Here is a 19,524-nt window from a genome sequence, read left to right on the forward strand (position 1 = left end):
TTGCTAAATTTAGGACAGATAAGTAAGGTAGGGAAGGGTGAGGCCACAGCTGTATGCCTGCAGAACTACAATTTTTACATTATGACAGTCTGTAAGCACTGCAGTCAAACTGAACAGCCAGTTAGCTTCAGACAGCTTGTTTAAACAACCGAGCACAAGAAAATTTAACCTAATCACTATCTGGCTTCCTGCATTCTTCCAATACATGCCCTCCACTTTGACATAAATGTGTACATGTAGGGAGGTTTATTCCTCTTATTGTCTCTGAGCCTATGTATGCTTGAATCTCTATGTAGATTCTGTAGCGGGCTTTACATTTAGGTCATTTAGCTACAGAAACAGGAACAACTATTAGCTGAAACATGTTTGTGGCTAACAATTCCTAACACAGACTTGTTAGCTTAGATCTTTTTAATTGATAGAACATGTTTTAGAGCTATGTTATGTAAACTGCTGCAAACTTTACATTTTGGCTTTCTTGGAATACATTTTTCAAGAATTCACACACCTGTGACTTCTTTGACATGGTATCAAAAAGTTTTGGGGCGGCTTTTGGAGTAAATGTAAAACAGGCATTATAGTCTTTTCCTCCCACTTCCAAAAAAGAGGAAAATCACTTACACTATGATTAAGAATATTTACATTTTGGCAAGAACTGAGAGGAAAATGACTTCTGTTAAGTAAGATAAGGCAAACTCTTTTTTTGTTGTTCCTTTATTCCCTCAGCAACCCCTGCATCTGGGCATTCATTTGTCTGTGGCTTAATTGGGTGACCCGTATGCTAAAAGGCTACTGGAGCTTGCCTTTGAGCCTGGGTTCAGTTCTGTCCAAGGCCATTTCCTGCTTTCGGTCCCTTCTGTCCTGCCTGCTCTGTTATCCTATCATAAAAATAATACAGGACCAAAATAAATCTTTGGGGGGAAAAAAAAAAAAAACTCCCACAGAAGTGAAGTTCAAACATTACAGAATCATATTTTTGTCTACAGTGATCCCTGTGGTGAATTTTCATCTAAAACATTGTCATGCGTGGCTTTACTGGACATAGTACTCCATGTTGTCCCTGCCCCTCAGTCCTACATACTCTGGATGAGCTGTGTACAAGACACTGCTCCTTCAAATTTCAAACAGCTTGAAAGGCTGTCTCTGTGTTGTCCTCATTTAATCCCAACAACACAACAAAAAACAAACTTGGAAATGAAAACACGAATAAAAGGAGATAAATCATCTTTTTCATGACTTTCAGGTTTAGGCTGCGAGACAGCAGGAAAGAAAAACAGCAAAACAGGATATGAAATAAAAAGGTTGTGTAAGTATAAATGAGGGGAAAGAGTTCAGCCGAGGGGAAGAAGTTTACAATGAAGTCTAGTTTCAATCATTCAAAATTGCGGAGGAGAGCTGAGGTGCTGAGATTAACTTTGCTATCATTATACCAGCCTCCATCATCTCGTCCTCTATCGTCAAAGTCAATTACGGCACAATGGGATTAGACCGAACATGTGTTTTGTGCTCTCGGTGCATTTGATGTAGATACAACTGCTGAATATCTCACGCGGCAGTTGGCCTTCACAAAGTGGTCGATTTCATCGATATCGCGGAAATTTAAAAGGGCACAAATAATTAAGAGGCAGAGACAAATGGAGGAAATGTGGGCATGAATGCACACTGTTAACACACACGCCGACACATGGCTGTGCACACTGCACGCTGTTTCTGATTATTATTAAGAAGACTGTTTCCCCATAGCAGCATTGAATACAAAAATTAGAGCTTGTAAATACGGTTTTTGCTTTTTTAACTTTTCTAACCCTAACCTTATTTAGAAATCTTTACCAAGAAAAGTCATGACATCAAGATCTTTTTGTTGTGACAGATTCATTTTCCTAAGGAAGTGGCTGAATCAGGAATCCCTCCTGTCTACTGGTGCACAGCTCACTACGTGGAGATGCTGCTGAAAGCTGAAGTTCCTCTAGTCCACTCTGCCTTCAAGATGTCTGGTTTCACCCCATCACAGGTATTATCTGTAACACCAGATATATTAACATATTTCAAAATTCTCAGTTTGATCCAGCACATTTGTAAATCAGCATGTTTTCAGTTTCTTGATTTTTAAGTGTTTTATGACATTTAGCAATTAGAATTTGTCCAATTTCCCCTTAAAGATAATCTCCTTGTGCACCTTATTATTTTTAGAGTGATATATAAGTAGAGTGCCATAGGATCACAAGCAGCAATGCTCTTCATAGAGGTAGAAAGGGACATTTATCTACTATTTATCTGCTATCTACAGATTTCACTATTGGCATACTCTGCAGGCTTATGTCTGCCAATTCTGCTTTAGGGCCTTCAGAGCCTCTGAAGCACACAAACCAGACTGGTCATTAACCAGAATGACTTTGCAGCTTAAAGGTTTAGCTGATATATTTGAGGGGAAAACTAAAACTAATGCTAGTATAATTTCAGTCTTTTGTTTTAAAACACAATGCATATGTAATGTTTCGGTGGCAAAAAAGATCAGTTTCCACTGGATTCTTAACAAGACAGCTCAATCATTGTTGGTGAAGCATGAATTTTAAATTATGCTCTCTACTCATTTTCTGCTGCATTATGGGTAAATGTTAAAGATTAAATATTCTTAAAGTAGGAACAAAATCTTGCACACTCTCCCTGTGACTTGCTCTCACTTTATTAACAGTATTATGTATTCTGCTAAGACCTGAAGTCCATATAATTGTACCGTAGCAGTGGCATGTTTAGCATTCCAAAACTAGTTTAGGTGTTTATTGTGTTCACCTCTGTTGGTTTTTATTCTGTCCCCTAACAGCTATTTAACTGTATTAGTTTTTACAGTCTGAGCTGTGTACTGCACACTTGCGTGGTTTCCTATCAAGCAAACCTGTTGGGAAGGAAAAAAAAATCCACGATGATATCAGACACACACTGAGAATTGTTGAGGTCATACAAACCCAACAAACACAAGTGATTTCTGTCATAAAATTCAAGCAGCAAAGTAGAGAAGCTTTGCTTAAAAACCGCTGCTGAAACCAAATACACTATGTAACCAACTGAAGTGATAATGTGAACACAGACTCACATCATTAGGAGTCACAGAAAGTTAAAGTCAGGCTAATGAAGTCTGTGAAGATAATATTTACTTGGCTGCAGTCTTTTAGTTTTCAAATAATGAATACTTTGGTATCTTGGAGTAATAACCTCGGTTTTCTTAGATCAACAAAGGATAATCATGAATACTAATGGAAGGAATAAAAGAAACTGAATTTGGATTAGAAATGTTCGATTTCAGCTGGACTGCAACAGTATCTACAGCAAGAAGGACAACAGTCTGTTAAGTTTTTCGGTTGCTGTATATAATTAATAAATCAGGTTCCAAAACCTTTCATAACCATACTTGTTCTTGCCCTGTAAATGACCTCCCTTTTCATTTTGCTTTGACTTAAGTCGAATTTAAAATGCCACAATACAGCTTTGACATTGAAACCTTTTCCTTTTGTTTTTAAATACCAGAGCAGTTGAAAAGTTAGATCTCTTCTCCTCCATGATTCTTTTCTCTAACGCAAACAATGAGGTACAAAAGGCTTTTTCACCTTGAACACTCTCATGTTTGATCTCGTCTTCCGCGTGTCTCCAGTTGACAGTGAAGGCTCACACAATGAATGCGTGCTTATAAGAGTCGCCACATTTGCATCAAAGATCTGAACCCGTCGTCTCCGGGGTGGAGTAATGCGTTAACATTCAGCTGGTCTCTTTGCTGTTCAAGGCGATAATGGGCTCCTGTTCTTCAGTGAAAAATGGAAAACTCTATTTCAGAAGTTTGAACTTTAAAATCCTGACAAAGCAGCAGTGGCAAATGAAGCATTAAAAACCTTTGACGATCATACAGTAAAGGGTGTATTCAAATGTCTGTGTGTGAACGTGGACACAGAAGTTATTCAAAATCCATCTGCAGAAGGTTTTAACATTTGAATCGGGAGTGTTTGTGACAGGAATCATGAAACAAAGCATTAGTAAGTGTCTTAAATTTTAAAAATGAAAAATAAAAAACTTCTTCTAAGGTCATTCTGCAGAGTGAAAATCATGTGTAGCAAAACTACAGAAAGTTGTGACATGAATCTGAAGCTCTCCTCAGTTTCACAGAACTTTATAACTATAAGGCAGAAAACAGGCACAGTTATCCACACCCTGGTGAACAGAATGGAGCTTGCTCCTCCAGGTATCACCTCTGGAGTTAGTTGATGCCCAAAAATTGAGCAAAAGGTAGAGTTATTCCCCAAATACTTACCAGGTTGACAGAAACATGACCCTAAATACTTAACAATGTTGCCCCATAAAGGCTAGATGTTTTAGAAGAAGTTAGCTGAACCACTCTACTGTAGATGGAGTGCAATAAAAAGAAGCCATAAACACAACATTGAATAAAAATGTTAGGTGAATCTAAGAGACAGAGCCAGATTAATAGGATCACATTCCTGTTTCCCTCAAGAATTTGAAGTAGTTGTTCTCATCTCTCTGTTTCTCCGTTTTGGTATCTACAAGTTTGCGAGGCAGATACAACGTTGACATTTTACCTGCTACTTTAAAAGTCTCGTTGTAACAATAAAATTAAACAAATACATGAAAACGGATTCAGAGCAGTGATGTTAAGGGCCATCAAACCAAAACATTGAGCTGAAAGACAGTAAAACAGAATTGCAACACTATTCAAGGTCTTCTGTGCATCACTGATTGGAGATCCCTGTTAGCAGATATTTGCAATGCTTACTTTTGGTTGGGGTGTTTCTGACTCCGCTGTGGCCTCACTTGTAGTTGTCAGTTCAGATATTTGGGAGAAGAAATGTTAAAAGAAATAAATAGATTTACATTCAGCTTAGGCTCCCGAGTTTGGGGGAAAAAAGGAAATAAGATGCACTTGGAAAATCTTGGATAGATTTACAGTCGCAGTAAGAACACTGTATTTGTCTGTTTACTTGTTTTCCACAAGAGCGTGTAAGGGCAGCATGGATCCAATCATTCCCTGCTGTTATTACAACACACAAATTAGAGTGTCAGTGTTTTGATTAGAGTTTAGTGGAGGAGGGAACAATGGTAATCTGGTTTATGGGGCATAGGTTATTCATGTCTATACGCTTGAGCAGAGTTATGTTGTTTGTGAACATAGTGGCTAATTATTGCACAGTTTGTGAAACTGGATACTCAGTGAGGATGTCTAGTTCAGTAAGGCTAAAGGCTGCTAACAATATCCCAGTTGTATTCAAGCACAGCAGAGCTGAGATTAAGGTTTATGAGTTGAGGATATGTAAAGTCATGTGGACTCTTTGCAGTCATGTGAAAAACTAACTACACCCCATGATTCAGTAGCTTGCAGAACCACCTTTAGTAGCAAAGAGCTGAAGGAATCCTGACTTTATGAGTGTTACATCATTGCGGAGGTATATTGTCATGTTCAGGATTTGCAGGGATAAACTTTAACATTCATCATGTTAACTGAGGCATGCAAAGTCAGTTTCTTTCAGCATTGCATGAGCATTGCACTAATTGCATGGGTGAATTTGCTCAAACATCTAATCCTGGGAAAAATAGCAATTGTTTCACCTGTTTTCCCACTTGAATTTTAAAAAGTTAGCAAAAACTACCAGACAGGCCCGGGAGATCGTTATTAGTGATTAGGTAATAATGAAAATTATTATTATTATCTGCTTTTTTCCCCACATGGTTCTGCAATTTGATTTTTAATATAAATCCAGTGCACTGCTCTTCTTTACAGCTGTGTGTCTTTGCTTCATCCAAAAAGCTCAAATGATGATAGACAGATGATAGACAGTCAGCAAGTATTGAATGGGACAGAGGTGCTATTTGTTTAATTTCTTACATTTTCTATGTCTGGGGGTTTATTCCATGTCAACACATCTGTGGCTACTTTCCAAGTTCTCCTATGGTGGAGAAAAGCTTGTTTAATTTTCAGTTGAATTACACTCAAATTTCCCAATTCCTTTTTTTCCTCCTTTTAATAGATGCATGATTTGTTTTCCCTCAAAACTGACAAAAATAGTGATTAGCATAATTGAGTAACCACTATTCCATAATGCCTCAGTTTTTCATTTTTAGTAGTTATAATGTTGAATGTTACAATATTTATATTCAGGTTTCACAGAGACTTTGGTGATTGATTTGATAAAACAGGTCTGGCTCATGGGGCTGGAGCCTATCCCAGAGCGGTGAGAGGTGGGGTACACCCTGGATAGCATGTGTACTCGCATTCACTCTGCACAGATAGGCCCTGGACAAATGCTGGATTCGTAACCTTCTTGCTGTGAAGCAGCAATGCTAACCACAGCACCACTGTGCTGATGTTGTTCAGTATATATTTAATGAATTTAAGGTCTCTGTTAAGATTTGGAAAAAATAAACTGCTGTAAATATATCTAGCTTTTTAAAATTAACATTCGTCCTATGTCATCAGTTGGTAAACACGTTTTTTTCTAAAGATGCTGTAGAACTCTGTGTTCTTTTCACTGAGATCAGTGAACCACTGCATTAAGGTCACTAATTTTAACTCAGTCATCAACTGAAGAAGTAAACATTAGCATGCATCTCCATGTCTCTTTGTCCCATAATGCAACGTCAATATTAATGTCTGCTGAGAGTTTCTGAATATTTTTTCACTCTCAAAGTAAACATGTTTCCTGGAAGACTCAGAAAGCTGAGCAAATGAAATACATTTACACACTTGCACAAGAAATGTAAACTCATTGTCCATAAACCCAACCATGCAAATGTGTATTTTAAGGGATTATCAACCATGTTTCTTTCACTTTGTGTGTAAATAGAAATGTAAACAGGTTCTCAGCTTTATAGTAAATGTAGTAGAAGCTGTTGTTTATTAGACATGGATGTGCTGAATTGCTTAGCACAAGTGGCTTTTGTAGTTATTGAGCTACATCTTGTATCCAGGTATTTGTATTGGCATACCTTTTGTTTCATTGCTAGGCAAAAAGAGAGAAATAACCTACAATACGAAAAAAGACTGGTTAGTTCCCAATGCTGATATTCAGATCTCACAAATGCACATATATGGTATGAAACAGATAGCTTTAGATAACTGTTGTAGATGGGTGCCTTTCAGATAAAGATGACTCAACACTTATCATTTGTGCTTCCATGGTTTTGTAACTACATGTAAATATTTTCTGTGTTTGCTTATCATTTATGTTCTCCTTATTTACATTTAATTATTTGGTGGATTTATACCAGTTTAATTAAATGCTTGAACAAGCTCGGTTCAGAAATGAGATACTGTGCAAAAGTTATGTGTTAAGTTGTGTTTTTAAAAATATTTGATAGACAAAACTAATTAAAGAAAAGCTGAAAAGATATTAAGGATGAGATGTTTGAGTAACATATTTCTTTTTATAAAGAAATGTGGTTACAATAGTTGCCAAAATCATCATAGTTTTCTGTTGTTGTAGAGCAGAACACTTTTAATTACATGTGGGGTTCACGATTTGTCAGCTTGAAATCCTAATAACGTTTGTTTTTTCTCTTTTTTTTTCCCGCTACAGATGTGCCTCCATTGGCTGACTCAGTGTTTCTGGAACTACCTGGACTGGACAGAGATCTGCCACTATATTTGCACCTGTGTGGTGATGGGTCCTGACTACCAGGTTTACATGTGTGTGGCCATATTTAAGCACTTGCAACCAGACATCCTGCAGCGCACACAGTCCCAGGAGCTACAGGTCTTCCTCAAAGTAAGATGGAGTCAGAACTACAATATACATGCAATATTTTACTAACAGAACATACTCAGATTCACTTTAAATCTCTAAGGTAGCCTTGTTAATTACTATATGTAGGTATGTGAAAGAGGAACAAGTATCCAGTTGTGTTCTGTGAAGCTCAAAATATTTCTGCAGGTAAATACACTTACCTGCCACTTTGTTCCATCTAATCAGAAAAATCAAGTACATTTGAATTTATGTAGTAAGGTCTGTTTGCTTTGATAAAGGCTTTTCTCACTTTTGGTATTCTCTCACTCTACTTCATATGTATGTTAATATTTATAAAACATTATTTATTCTTTGGTCTGATCTTTCTTGGTCTTGTGTTTCTTAGCTTAAACACTTTGATTCTTGTTGGTCTCTTTCACTAGTATTGGTTTATTTGTAGCAGTTTGAGGGCCAAATTCTTCTTCCAAAACTTAATGATGAGATGTGTTTGCTATTTGAACTCTGGGAATCATTGATGTGGGCTTTAATCTGATGTGCTGTTAATTGGCGATTTCTGAGGTTGGGTAACTCTAATGAACTAATGCTCCGCAGTAGAGTGAACTCTTGGCCTTCCTTTCCTAGGAACGTTCCTCGTGAGAGCCAGATTCATCACAGTGTTTGATGATTCTTGAGACTGCAGAGACTTTAAGTTCTCAACGCTTTCCAGGCTGACCTTCGTGTCTCGTACTAATGCAGAATTGTTTTTCTTAGATGAGCAGTACCTGTCACAAACCTGTCATACTTTATTATGGAAGGTTAAAAGTGCTAGGTTCACTTCAGTCCAAAACAGGCACTGGTTTTAAACACATTACTGAAAACTATTTGAGGTAAAGAAGGTTTTCAAGAATGCAGTTGTCTTTTTTTTTTTCACTTTTTTCCAGCGTACATAATAAAGAGCTTTGATAGGTCCCTGGTTTGTTTTTGTAATCATATCATCAGATCTGTGGCCATATGTCTTCACTCAGGTGAAGAGAAGAGCAGACCTGCTAATCACCTGGTGGTAGGGAAAGTTGCTGGACAGGCTTGGTGTATCCAAATGTATAGTGAGGTTGCACTTGGAATGACATCCACAGGCCCCAGTCTGTAAAGATCTTTAATTTCCACCCCCAACATTGAGTCACAGACTTCAGCCCTTGGTTTCCTTAGCAAAGTCTATGTCTGGGTTATGGAGAGATGATGCCACCCATCAGTCAAACTTCAGATCCAGGAAGAAGAATGCTGTGGGGGATTTGGGATCTATAGCTCGCTGTGGTCCCTGTAGAGCCGTGAGTGCTTGGTTCGTATTGCCATCAGTAAATCAGACCCATTCCAGACCCTTGGGAATTACACAACTCTGCCGGGGCTGACCAGGGATGGATCCATTGATGGATGGATTAATCCATTAATCGTGATTGATAGCGACGGTACAGCCTGATGTGCACTTTGCCATAAATGTAACTATACATCCCAGCTAACCATGCCACACCACCTATGACTGGAACATATTGATTTTTTGTAAAGATAATGCTTCTTTGAAAGAAACTGCAATATATAATGAGGCGCAAATGTATCTGGCTTGCTCCTAATTCATACCAAATAGGCAGTACTGCCAGCATAGCAACATGCCGTTTTCTCATTTTCGTAACTCTACCCAATCCAGTCTTTACTTGATTGGTTCTGACACATTCTCTTTTTTTCAGTGTTGCAACAATTTCACTAAAAGTAACTGTTGTTAAACATTTATAAACTCAAACTCCAACCCGGTCAGCTCAGTTTCATTCTCTGTTGTTTGAAGTAGACATCAAACTCAACACCGTGGCATAGAAACTCCCCTGCCAGCCACTGTAGACAAACATAAACTATAAATGCTTACAATGACGTCAGCCACCTGCGTAGGCTACAGCATATAGTTCAACACAGGAATACAAATGTAAGTTTATACATTTGTCATTGTGAATCTGGTACAGTATTATAAAGGTTGTCCATTAAATGTATTCATTCATTCCCGATTCACATATAATAAATAATACACTTTTAAAAAACTTAACTTTCCTCCCACTGTGCTGTATTTCACTGAAACAAAGTCTGTTCATTAAAATGCATTCTGCATGGTGGATTGGATGAACTTTATATTGTGGAGCTTTCACAAAAGGTCTAACGTCACGGTCTCAGAGATACTTCTAATATCCAAAGCAACATGGGCGCTGACATGAAGTACTCATCGTCATTACTCATTAAGCATTTCGATCCGTCTTGTCTCTGCCTTATAGTTCTGATGTTAACACCGGCACGAGCTGCCGCTGACAGTTTTTGTGAATAAAAGATCAGTTATGGAAGCTTTATCTGAGGAAGTTCCTCTAATGAGCTGTAGCATCAGATACTGCTGCAAGAGGCGAGCTTTGAGACAGTCTGTGTGTTTGTGTCTCTGCATGTTTGTGTATGCGTGTGTGTGTGTGTGTGTGTGTGTGTGTGTGTGTGTGTGTGTGTGTGTAAGACAGAAATTTACTATTCCTGTCCTGAGCTGAACTGTTAAAAGTTTTAGACATGCTGGTTTGCATCCAACGGCCTTATCTTTCTTCTTCTCCTCTGACTCTCTCTGTGGGAACAATGCGAAGGGAGTATTTTACCCAGACAGATGCAGTATTAGAGGATTTTTAAAACATTCACACACACTTGCTCTCCTCTACACTCATCCTGTCTCACTAGGGGGTATATCTTTATTTCATCTAAATTAAAATTTGAAGAGGCAAATGACTTGTTACAAACGCTCTGTCTGGCTAGAGTTAAACTGCAGTGATGCTGAAGTGGTGAGTGGAAAAGCAGACAGAAAAAGAAAGACTGTTTGCCACTGACTCAGAGACCACATGAAACCGCCCATTCATATGTGTGGTATTTGGGGAAATATGTTTCTGCCAGCTGACATCTATTGGTGATATCAGTCTTACTTTGGTGCAGACCACAGTAGTATTAGGACATCTCTTCCTGTTTTTTCATGTCACCTACTCATGAACCTACTTCTCCTACATGTTAGGTTGCCTTCCTGTTTTATTATGCATTTGCATTTATTTTATACTGCATACAATTTCAAGACACATGTCAATGCAAAGAGTGGAGACCTCACTCCAGGTCAGGGACTAGTTGCGGCCCAAGTAAATATTTAAGTATCCTGGCTGAGATCCCAGTTAAAATGAGCTTCTCTAAAGGCTGGCTGGCTTCTCCTTCAGAGATTGGGTGAGGGGTTCGGTCATTCAGGTGGTTGGGCATCAGACTGGCATGCCTTCTAGGTGCCTCCTGGGTAAGTTGTCCTACCAGTAGGAGGCCCTGGGATAGACCTGGACACGTTGGAAAGATATGTCTTTCAGCTGCCCTGGGAACACTTCAGTGTTCCCTCAGATGAGCTGGAAGAGGGGGTTGGGTAGAAGATGAGCTGGGCTTCTCTGCTTAGACTGGTGCAAAGAAAAGAGAAAAGAAGAGAGGAAATATAGATGGATGTGTTTATATGCAACCTGACAACCCAAAGCCTAAATTTAGAGGTGTGTGTGCAGCTGCTCTCTAGAGAGGCAGTCTGTTCAGAATAGTCAAAGTAGTCCACAAATACATGCAACAGGTAATTCCAGTCCAAATCTAGAACCATGTGTAGGTTTTTGTGTGCTTTGCTACCAGCTGGCTTATGTAGTACTACAGCACTCTGAAAGTACTGCAAACATCTGCCTATTAGAAGCTGTAACGTCTGTCACAAATTTGTACAACTGCAAGAAAACAATCAAAAACAACACATATATACATGTGCAGACACTTTGCAGTATAGGTTTGATTTCCACCTGGATAAATTGAAGCAATGTATCCCACCCAATTTTCAACTAGTGCAGTTTATCTCAGAGGAAGTCCTATTATCAAAAAAATAGGGAGCAAAAACAAAACTGTCGAGTTAAAAACGGACTTTCAAGTTTTTTTGCGCAGTTAAAACAGGAGAAATGGAGAAAAAGTTATAATGTAACCTTGGAGCCTTTGAATATTTCCGCTACATCAATATTTGCTGGGTCAATATTAACCACAACCTTAAACACATTAACGTGGATCTGCTCAGCCACCTCTTCAATCTGTTTATTGTACATCCCATGGTACATCTGTAGCTCATCTGCAGCTCATCTTATGGGGCAATCATCCTGATATATTCATGGTTTCCCCTCGTTTGTGCTCTGACACTCACTAATTCTCAGCTCTCGCTTTCCAACCCTCAGGGTGATAGACTTTGGGTGGAAACCTTCGTGCATTGAGAGTTGTTTTCATGTCTCGACCTCAGTGTCTGTCTCCTCCTGTGGCCGGTTTATTATTCCAACCAGTAGGGCTTATGTTTTATTCATACAGTTAACTGGATTCTCAGCACCCGTCTTACCTGCTGAATATGTTTGGCTGTGAGGGGACCTTCTTGCGTCTTCACCATGATTCCCTTTGGATTGTGGGACACTTACAAAACAACTACAAGTGTCTATGTTCGATAACTCCACCTATTTAGTCTTGATCAGCTTGACTGGCTTTACTACCATTCAACCACAAATATCCACTTCCTGATAAAAGTTATTAGGGCACTTCCTGATCAGGATTATTCTGGCTCGTGTTAGCTAGTCTGGGTGAGTACCTGTTGTTAAACAAGTAGGTAACAGCCTGCTAAATTAAGTAGCTTAATGTAGCTTCTTCAGCCAGCAGGTGTTTGATGTTGTTTGGATCCTTTTCTTTTTTAAAAAAAAAAAAAGATTTTTCTCAGCAGGACTATTTCAGTTCTCACAATTCCTTATGAAATCCCATCACTCAGTAGGGTATTTTATATTAAAGTTTGGGGGTAAAAGCAACACTAAAATCCAGAGAAAATACCCAGAAGAGCTTGTCAAAACCTTATTCAGCAAGTGTGGAAAGCATCTGTTTGCGATGGTCAGCCAATCAGAAACAAAATGAGCTACAATGAATCTCACAGAGATGTGACTGTGTCACAGAATAAAAGACCCTTAAAGAGTAAACATGTCATTTAATATTGTCCTCCAATCAAAACCACATCAGCCTGACTTTGAGAGCCACCAGCTGAAATGCTTCTATTTTTTAAACTAAGCACTAAAACTGTGTACGCACTGCAATATATTCCTGTTAATTTCACCTTCTGTGCATATCCAAACTCACGTTGAATATTAACATCAATTCATCACGTCGGTGCAAGATTAAGAAAATATAGAAATCTTTGGTAATTATTGCATTAATTATCCTACCTAATGATCTCATAAGTGCAAACGGTTAATAAAGCATTAAGATTATGTGGAACATTAAGCAGCTCATATTGCCTGTTAATCATGAAAGTATCCACTTAACAGCTCTGAACACTGGCACAGCAACTATATTCTGTGCAACCCTTAGTCAAAATAGAAAGTGAGCATCAACAAACTATTCACCGTTCTTGTTCTTTATTCACTGTTCTTAAAATATCAAAACATAAATACTGCTGTGTCAGTGGTTGTTTGTCATTACAACAAATGAACAAGCCAAATAGCTTCAGTTTAGATGATTCTTTAGGATTCATTTCACTGTTCAAAACCATATACCTCCTGTCTGTGTGCATCCACAACAACAAAACTTGGATATAATAGATTTAAAATAATGTAGCTGATACTGCAGACTTATCATTTATGTCTTGTTTTGTGACCTGTAATTCTAAAGAAGATGTAATCACAGCAAGCCTTTCTTGTTCTTTTAAAGCTTTCTCATACAGAAATGCAATGCTTCCTGGAATAATCACAGAAGCAGGGTCCTTCATCAGACTGAAAACTCATTTCTTCCTGGCGGTACTTACTCCCCTCTGAACAGTCACTCCTCTGAAGTCACTTTATTTTCTCCTTTTAAATTATAGAAATGTATCGCTCCATTTGTTCTTAATCTTTTTCTCTTCTTTGCACTTCACTACTCGGTGGTATTTCTACAATTACAATAATATTACTTTATAAAAGACATCGGATCCTAAATGTTATACAGGCTGTTTTAGTGGATGGTTATTAAGGGTCACAGAATGACTCTGAAGAAGCCTGAGGTGATTTGCAGAGTAGTAGATGATGGATTCAAAAGAAAATAACTTTGGTTACATAAAAATTATGCTGCTCTTTTCCTCCTATTGTTAACCTCTACACAATAAAGCAATAAACACAAACACCTGACAGAGGGTGACAGTCAAACCAGAGTCCTTTTAGAAGCAAGTCTTTAAAGTCATCATCTTAAATTGCATCTAAGCACTTATTAGCACACTTATTCTAAAGTATTATCTAAATGAACTTTGATTTCAGTTGACTCCAAAGCATAAAAACCTTGGAAACACTCACTCCCTGGAACATCTATCATCTTTGCTTTTACTGAATTCCCCAGTGAATTTCAATTAAGGATTCTTTGAATGCCACATCCAGCTCTTGGACTAAATTTTGTATTGGAACATCACAAGCAATGGTACATTATAACATTAGTAAATTTACTTTCTTAAATTGCAGTACTACTTACCTCACCATAGAGACAGTGGTGAGTATTTACAATTCTCTGTAAACACAGAGAAGATTGGAGAAAGTTTATTTATCATCCTGATGAGGATGTAAATAAATGATTGAGAATTAGTCGGCCTTCTGCAACCCATGCTTGCAGTCATTGAATGTGTTTTTTACCTTTAAAAATAAGAGAATTAAGAGAGTGCTGAGCAGTTGCAGAAGTCGTTTAACAGTGCTAGTTTTTTCTTTTTAAGCTCCCAGCCTGGATACTGAAAGGTTGGGATCTTAGACTTTTGCTCTTTGTGTGTGTGTTATTCTGAATGCAGATTGTCTTCTGGGTGCAGGTTTCCTCGGGCTGCTAATTGATGATGCCACTCACAGTCACAGTGCACACCAGCCACAGTTGCAGTGTTTGCATTGCCCATGGGGTCGGGTGTTGCCATGACAGATGCATACTTAAGCTCAGGCAGCAATTATAGCAGCTGAAATTAAAATCCTGACTGAACAAATGAGCCAAATAAATGTTCTGTTGTCTGGTCTAATACACGTCTCTCTAGTTAAGATATTGCAGCTTGTTAATTTACATTCTGTTGTGTGTGTGTGTGTCTGGGTGGTGGGGATGGTCGTAGTTATTAAGATATCTATGCAACCCTGTTTGTTTCGCTTTTCCAACACGTAAAACCTCATTACCTGAACACCGAGCAAGCATGTTGTTTACTGGCGCGGTGCAGCATTCGATTGCCAGAGATTTGATTTCCGCTGACTTTGAAACAGATTGAATGTAAAACATTTTAATGAAAAGGTTATATCAAATTATGCACACCTCATGTCCTAACAAAGTGAATGACGATAAAGCAAACAACCTTCTGCCTCCATCCCCAAACACTGTCTAACTGCACATCTTAGGACACAGACTTTGGTGTCTTTAAAGCAATATTAACTGCAGGTTTTTTTAAACAAGTCAACTGATGGCAATTGTAAAGAGCAGACTGTTGTCTTATAAAGTACTTTAAAACTTTTGATTGCCTCGTTTGTACTTTAAAGTGGTACTCTGGCGATATATTCCACTAGCAAGAGACAAAGGCTGTCTGAAGATTGCTTTCTCATTCGTTCGTTAACTACTGCCTATATAACAGTCAGTTAACTCTAATGAGCAATTAAGTGTGATTTTTGGACACTTTTAAATCTGTCCATAACCTGCAATAGAGCGCACATTTCATGTTGAGGGTGTCAGACGACACACAGTAAATGTACAGTACAATGAGCGGTCAAAAAGATCAACCATTCCACTCATAAAAGTACATCTTAAATTAATTGTCCTGCTGTCCCTCCCAAGGTCTTGTCCTTGCTCTTCTCAGATTCCTCCCTCAGTGGGATCACTGTCTAACCACTCGCTTGTATACATTTGCAAGCACGAACATAAAACTGTATGTCAGATTGATCGAAAAAACTTTTTACCAGAGGAAGATTCTGCAGTTTCCAAGCTATAAGAAGCTGTAACAGGTCAGGAATGTGACCTGACCTGGTGCATGCTGGTCCATCCCTCCATCGTTCATTACTGTGAGCACTCACCACTCATGAATTCCCCAGGGTCACTGTCAATGCCAAGTCAGAAACCTCGTCAACATTCTTGGACAGTGACACTACTTTACCCCAGTATAAAAGTCACTTCGTTAGCTTCCAGGTTTATTTATAGAATTAGTTTTAAAATCGTTCTATTAGTTCATAAAGACCTCGGTGGTTTGCTCCCTCACAGTACATCTCTGACCTGTTTGGTATCTTTAACCTAAGACGACCTCTCAGGTCATCAAGTAGTTGTGCCCACACATGTGTGTAATAACTAGAGATGTCCGATACCCATACTGATATCATAAATTTGTATATCTGCAGATACTGATATGAATCCGATATAGTCTATTTTTTATAATCAATAAAACAGTCTTTTTTTAATATCTTGCTGCATTTTGTATCATACTACACTTTTAAAAAACAAAACACTAAAGCCATCCTATTACACTTGTATGCAAGAAATACAGAAACACTGCACCCAAAATATTTTGCAGTTCAGCAATACTGATCTTTTTATTTAAACTTTTAGCAGAAATTTAAATCTAAGTATTTAAAGTAATATTCCAAAAGTAATTTAAAATGCAACTTTATGCAGATTTCAAAAACTCTTTGGTTCTGAAAAAAAGAAGTCCATATCAGCACAAAACAACTAAAAAAAAAAACAGGTTGTATTACTTAAAGCTTAACATAAATAGACATCCAGAGTGGAAAGCAGTGTAAATAAATGCAAACATGGCTTCACGACACTCATCTTTTATCAAGATGGATGTCAGTGTAAGCTGTTTCTATCACATTTAACCTGAGACTGAATTTTGTGTAATTTCTATTCAAAACGTAACACAAGTATGAAAAAAAGTGTTTTTCATAGTTTTGTTTTGTTTTTTGTTCGAACCACGAAACTGTTTAGACATGTGTCGTGCCAAGGTAGGTATCCCCGACAGAATTTGTTTCCCCTGCGTCGGGAGCACACGCTGGGCTCTCCAAATCACAGACAAACAGTATCCCACATTCTTGATTTGTAGTTCACAAACACTTCTTATAACGACTAACTACTTCTGAAACGTTGGAGGTTTTAGCTCTTTATACAGTAAAGTTACGGGAGGATAAAAATGATTATCAGGCAAAATGTCCTTCGTTTGTTAAAATAATCCCGCCCAATACCACGTGAGAACAATAAATATATAATATTCTGTTGTAACCCTCAAACTGGATGGTGATGTAACACACTCATTTTCCCTTTTTCACAAAACTAAAACATCTAATTGTCTGTAATGGAGGCTGAGTAAACTGGATCCGCACTCTGTGCCCAACAAATGCTCGCGGCGCAGGGGGGACAAACCTTTTCGGGGATGCCTACCTTGGCACAACACCTGGTTTGGCACCACGTAGCGAGGCTCCAAATGCTTTCAGTGTGAACTCTACACCGCTGACAGGTCTCACACACAACTATCACGTGACGCTCTGCCGCTCCTAAGGTCGTGCTAAGGTCACTACCTGGGTTACGCCATGTCGCACGTTTTGTGAGGTGCTTTTGTGATATGTTTTTTTTTCTCTCGATATCCAATCCAGTAATTTAGGTCAGGATCGGACTGATACTGTATATCGGATCAGTTCATCCCTCCGTCTGTTTTTTGGTGAAGATTTATTTTGTTGTTTTTTTGTTGTCTTAGATATTGTAGAGCTACATTGTGCTAATGGGCATTGAAATACACTAAATAAATAAAATTCAAAGTGGTGCAGAGGTGATAATGGACCAGACAAGGTAAGGGTTTCGCTTTTAATAGCGCAAGTCAAAATATGTTCAATCACATATTATGCAGTGCCTTGATCGAGGACCCATCAACCAGGATAAATGCTCAAAGATTGACTCTAACTCTAAATTTCTTCTTTTCTACCTGCAGGAAGAGCCAATCCAGGGCTTCAATTTTACCAACCACCTGGAGTTTATGGGTGTCCTGGAGCACAAATACAGGGACATTGTTCTGGCTGATATGAAAATGATTTGAAGTTGATCTGAAGGCAAGGAAGAGAAATATTCGACTGTTATCAAAACCCAGCATAGCTCAATTCAATAGATCAACTGTTAAAAGTATATTACTGTCAAAACATCACAAAAACCCCACTAAAAGTCAGGCGTGTTCAGTAAAATTAGATTTTAAGGCAGGTCTTACTGTCACTAAATCTCATGAAAGTCTAAAACCACCAATAACTGTTTCATGGCAGTGTCATTTACATTGACTCAGTGCCTCATACGGCATCCTGGTAACAAAGAAATTCACCAGCACAACAAATGCGTGACAGTCTGCTGCTGAAAATAGTCCAGCAGATGATTGATTGATTGATTGATTGATTGATTGATTGCTTGCTTGCTTGTTACAGAAAGCTACAGCGACCACCTCTTCTTGTTTTGATAATCAAAACAATCCAAAACACTTTTTTTTGGTATGCTAGGAAAAAAGGTTTTTCTGCAGGTTGCAATTGTATAATATATTTTTGTTTATAATGTAAATAGTGTAAACAGCTGTTGGAAGATTCAGTAATTGCATTTAGGAAATGTTTGATGCTTTTTGGTTATTTATTGTTTTTCCAACACTACAAATATATCTGAATATATAAGATCATTTGTTTTTGTTCAGCAAGAATCTCTTCTGGGTTATTAAAATTATCTCATGTCACAATTGCAGCTTTGTCTCTGTTTTTATTTATATAGTCTAGTATGAATTGTGTTCTCTCAGATAGACTTGGAAAAAAAACTGGGGGATAAGGAAAGAGGAATTGTCTGTGGCCACCAGCTGTAAAAATCCTTCCCTTTTTGGGGGGTTGTCTTGTTGTTGACCCTCCAGGGCACCTGTTCTCACTTTTATTTGCTCTAAAGCAGTTTATTTAGAGTCATAATGGTTTTTGTATTATTATTATTAATATTAATAGTAATATCAATCTTTGGCTCTTGTCCACAGCTTGTGTTTTTTTTTTTTGTTGTTGTTTTTTTTTCCTGCCTTCCTCCCCTCACAATCAACCAGTCATGACAGATGGCTACTTCTCCCCGAACCTCGTTCTACTAAAGTTCCTTCCTGTTAAAAGGAGTTTTTCCTTTCCGCTATCACCAAGTGCTTGCTCATAGAGCCCCTTTTCCATTAGTACCTACTCGGATCGACTAGCCACAGTCTTCTGGGTTTTCCATTAGATCATAGTACCTGCTTGTTTAGGGTTCCAAGCGATTTTAGCAGGTATTAAAATGCAACGTTGTTAGACTGCATGCCACCGATTGTCTGGTCAGTGTAGTCACTCAATGAGCCTGCTTATCATTCATGAGAATCAAAACTGCTATTTTTGAAACCTGGCAATGACTGAAATAGCTATGAAAATTTTTTTTTTAAAAACCCAACGCTGTGGTTCCCAAGTATGACAAAAAGCCACAGAACGAGCAGCAGGTACATCGTCGTCTCAACGTCCACCTTTGTTTATTTCACATACTAATTACGTCACAGGACGCTTGGCTGTGTTGCTATGACGACCACGCACATTAGGTGGTACTTGATTGTAATGGAAAACCAGTCAGTCCGAGTCGAGTCGATCCGGTTGAGTGCTAATGGAAAAGGGGCTATAAAGCACCTTGAATGTTGTTGTCATTTGGGGCTCCATAAATAAAGCTGAATTGAACTGAACTGACTTGATTTGAATAATGC

General features: G+C 38.3%; 1 protein-coding gene across 6 annotated transcripts in view; it reads left to right on the forward strand.

Annotated features, from left to right (window-relative positions):
* The window catches only part of tbc1d32 (TBC1 domain family, member 32), an 86,798-nt gene extending 68,374 nt beyond the window's left edge, over window positions 1–18,424 (forward strand). For all 6 annotated transcript variants that reach the window (XM_039598895.1, XM_039598899.1, XM_039598900.1 and 3 more), the window contains exons 32-34: window positions 1,871–2,011; window positions 7,575–7,763; window positions 17,740–18,424. In XM_039598895.1, coding sequence (XP_039454829.1) covers window positions 1,871–2,011; window positions 7,575–7,763; window positions 17,740–17,844 — 435 coding nt within the window. In that variant the 3' untranslated portion in view covers window positions 17,845–18,424. The remainder of the gene's footprint in view (window positions 1–1,870; window positions 2,012–7,574; window positions 7,764–17,739) is intronic.
* Window positions 18,425–19,524: the final 1,100 nt, after the last annotated feature.

This window comes from Oreochromis aureus, linkage group 15 (assembly GCF_013358895.1).
Source record: "Oreochromis aureus strain Israel breed Guangdong linkage group 15, ZZ_aureus, whole genome shotgun sequence".
NCBI lineage: Eukaryota > Metazoa > Chordata > Actinopteri > Cichliformes > Cichlidae > Oreochromis > Oreochromis aureus.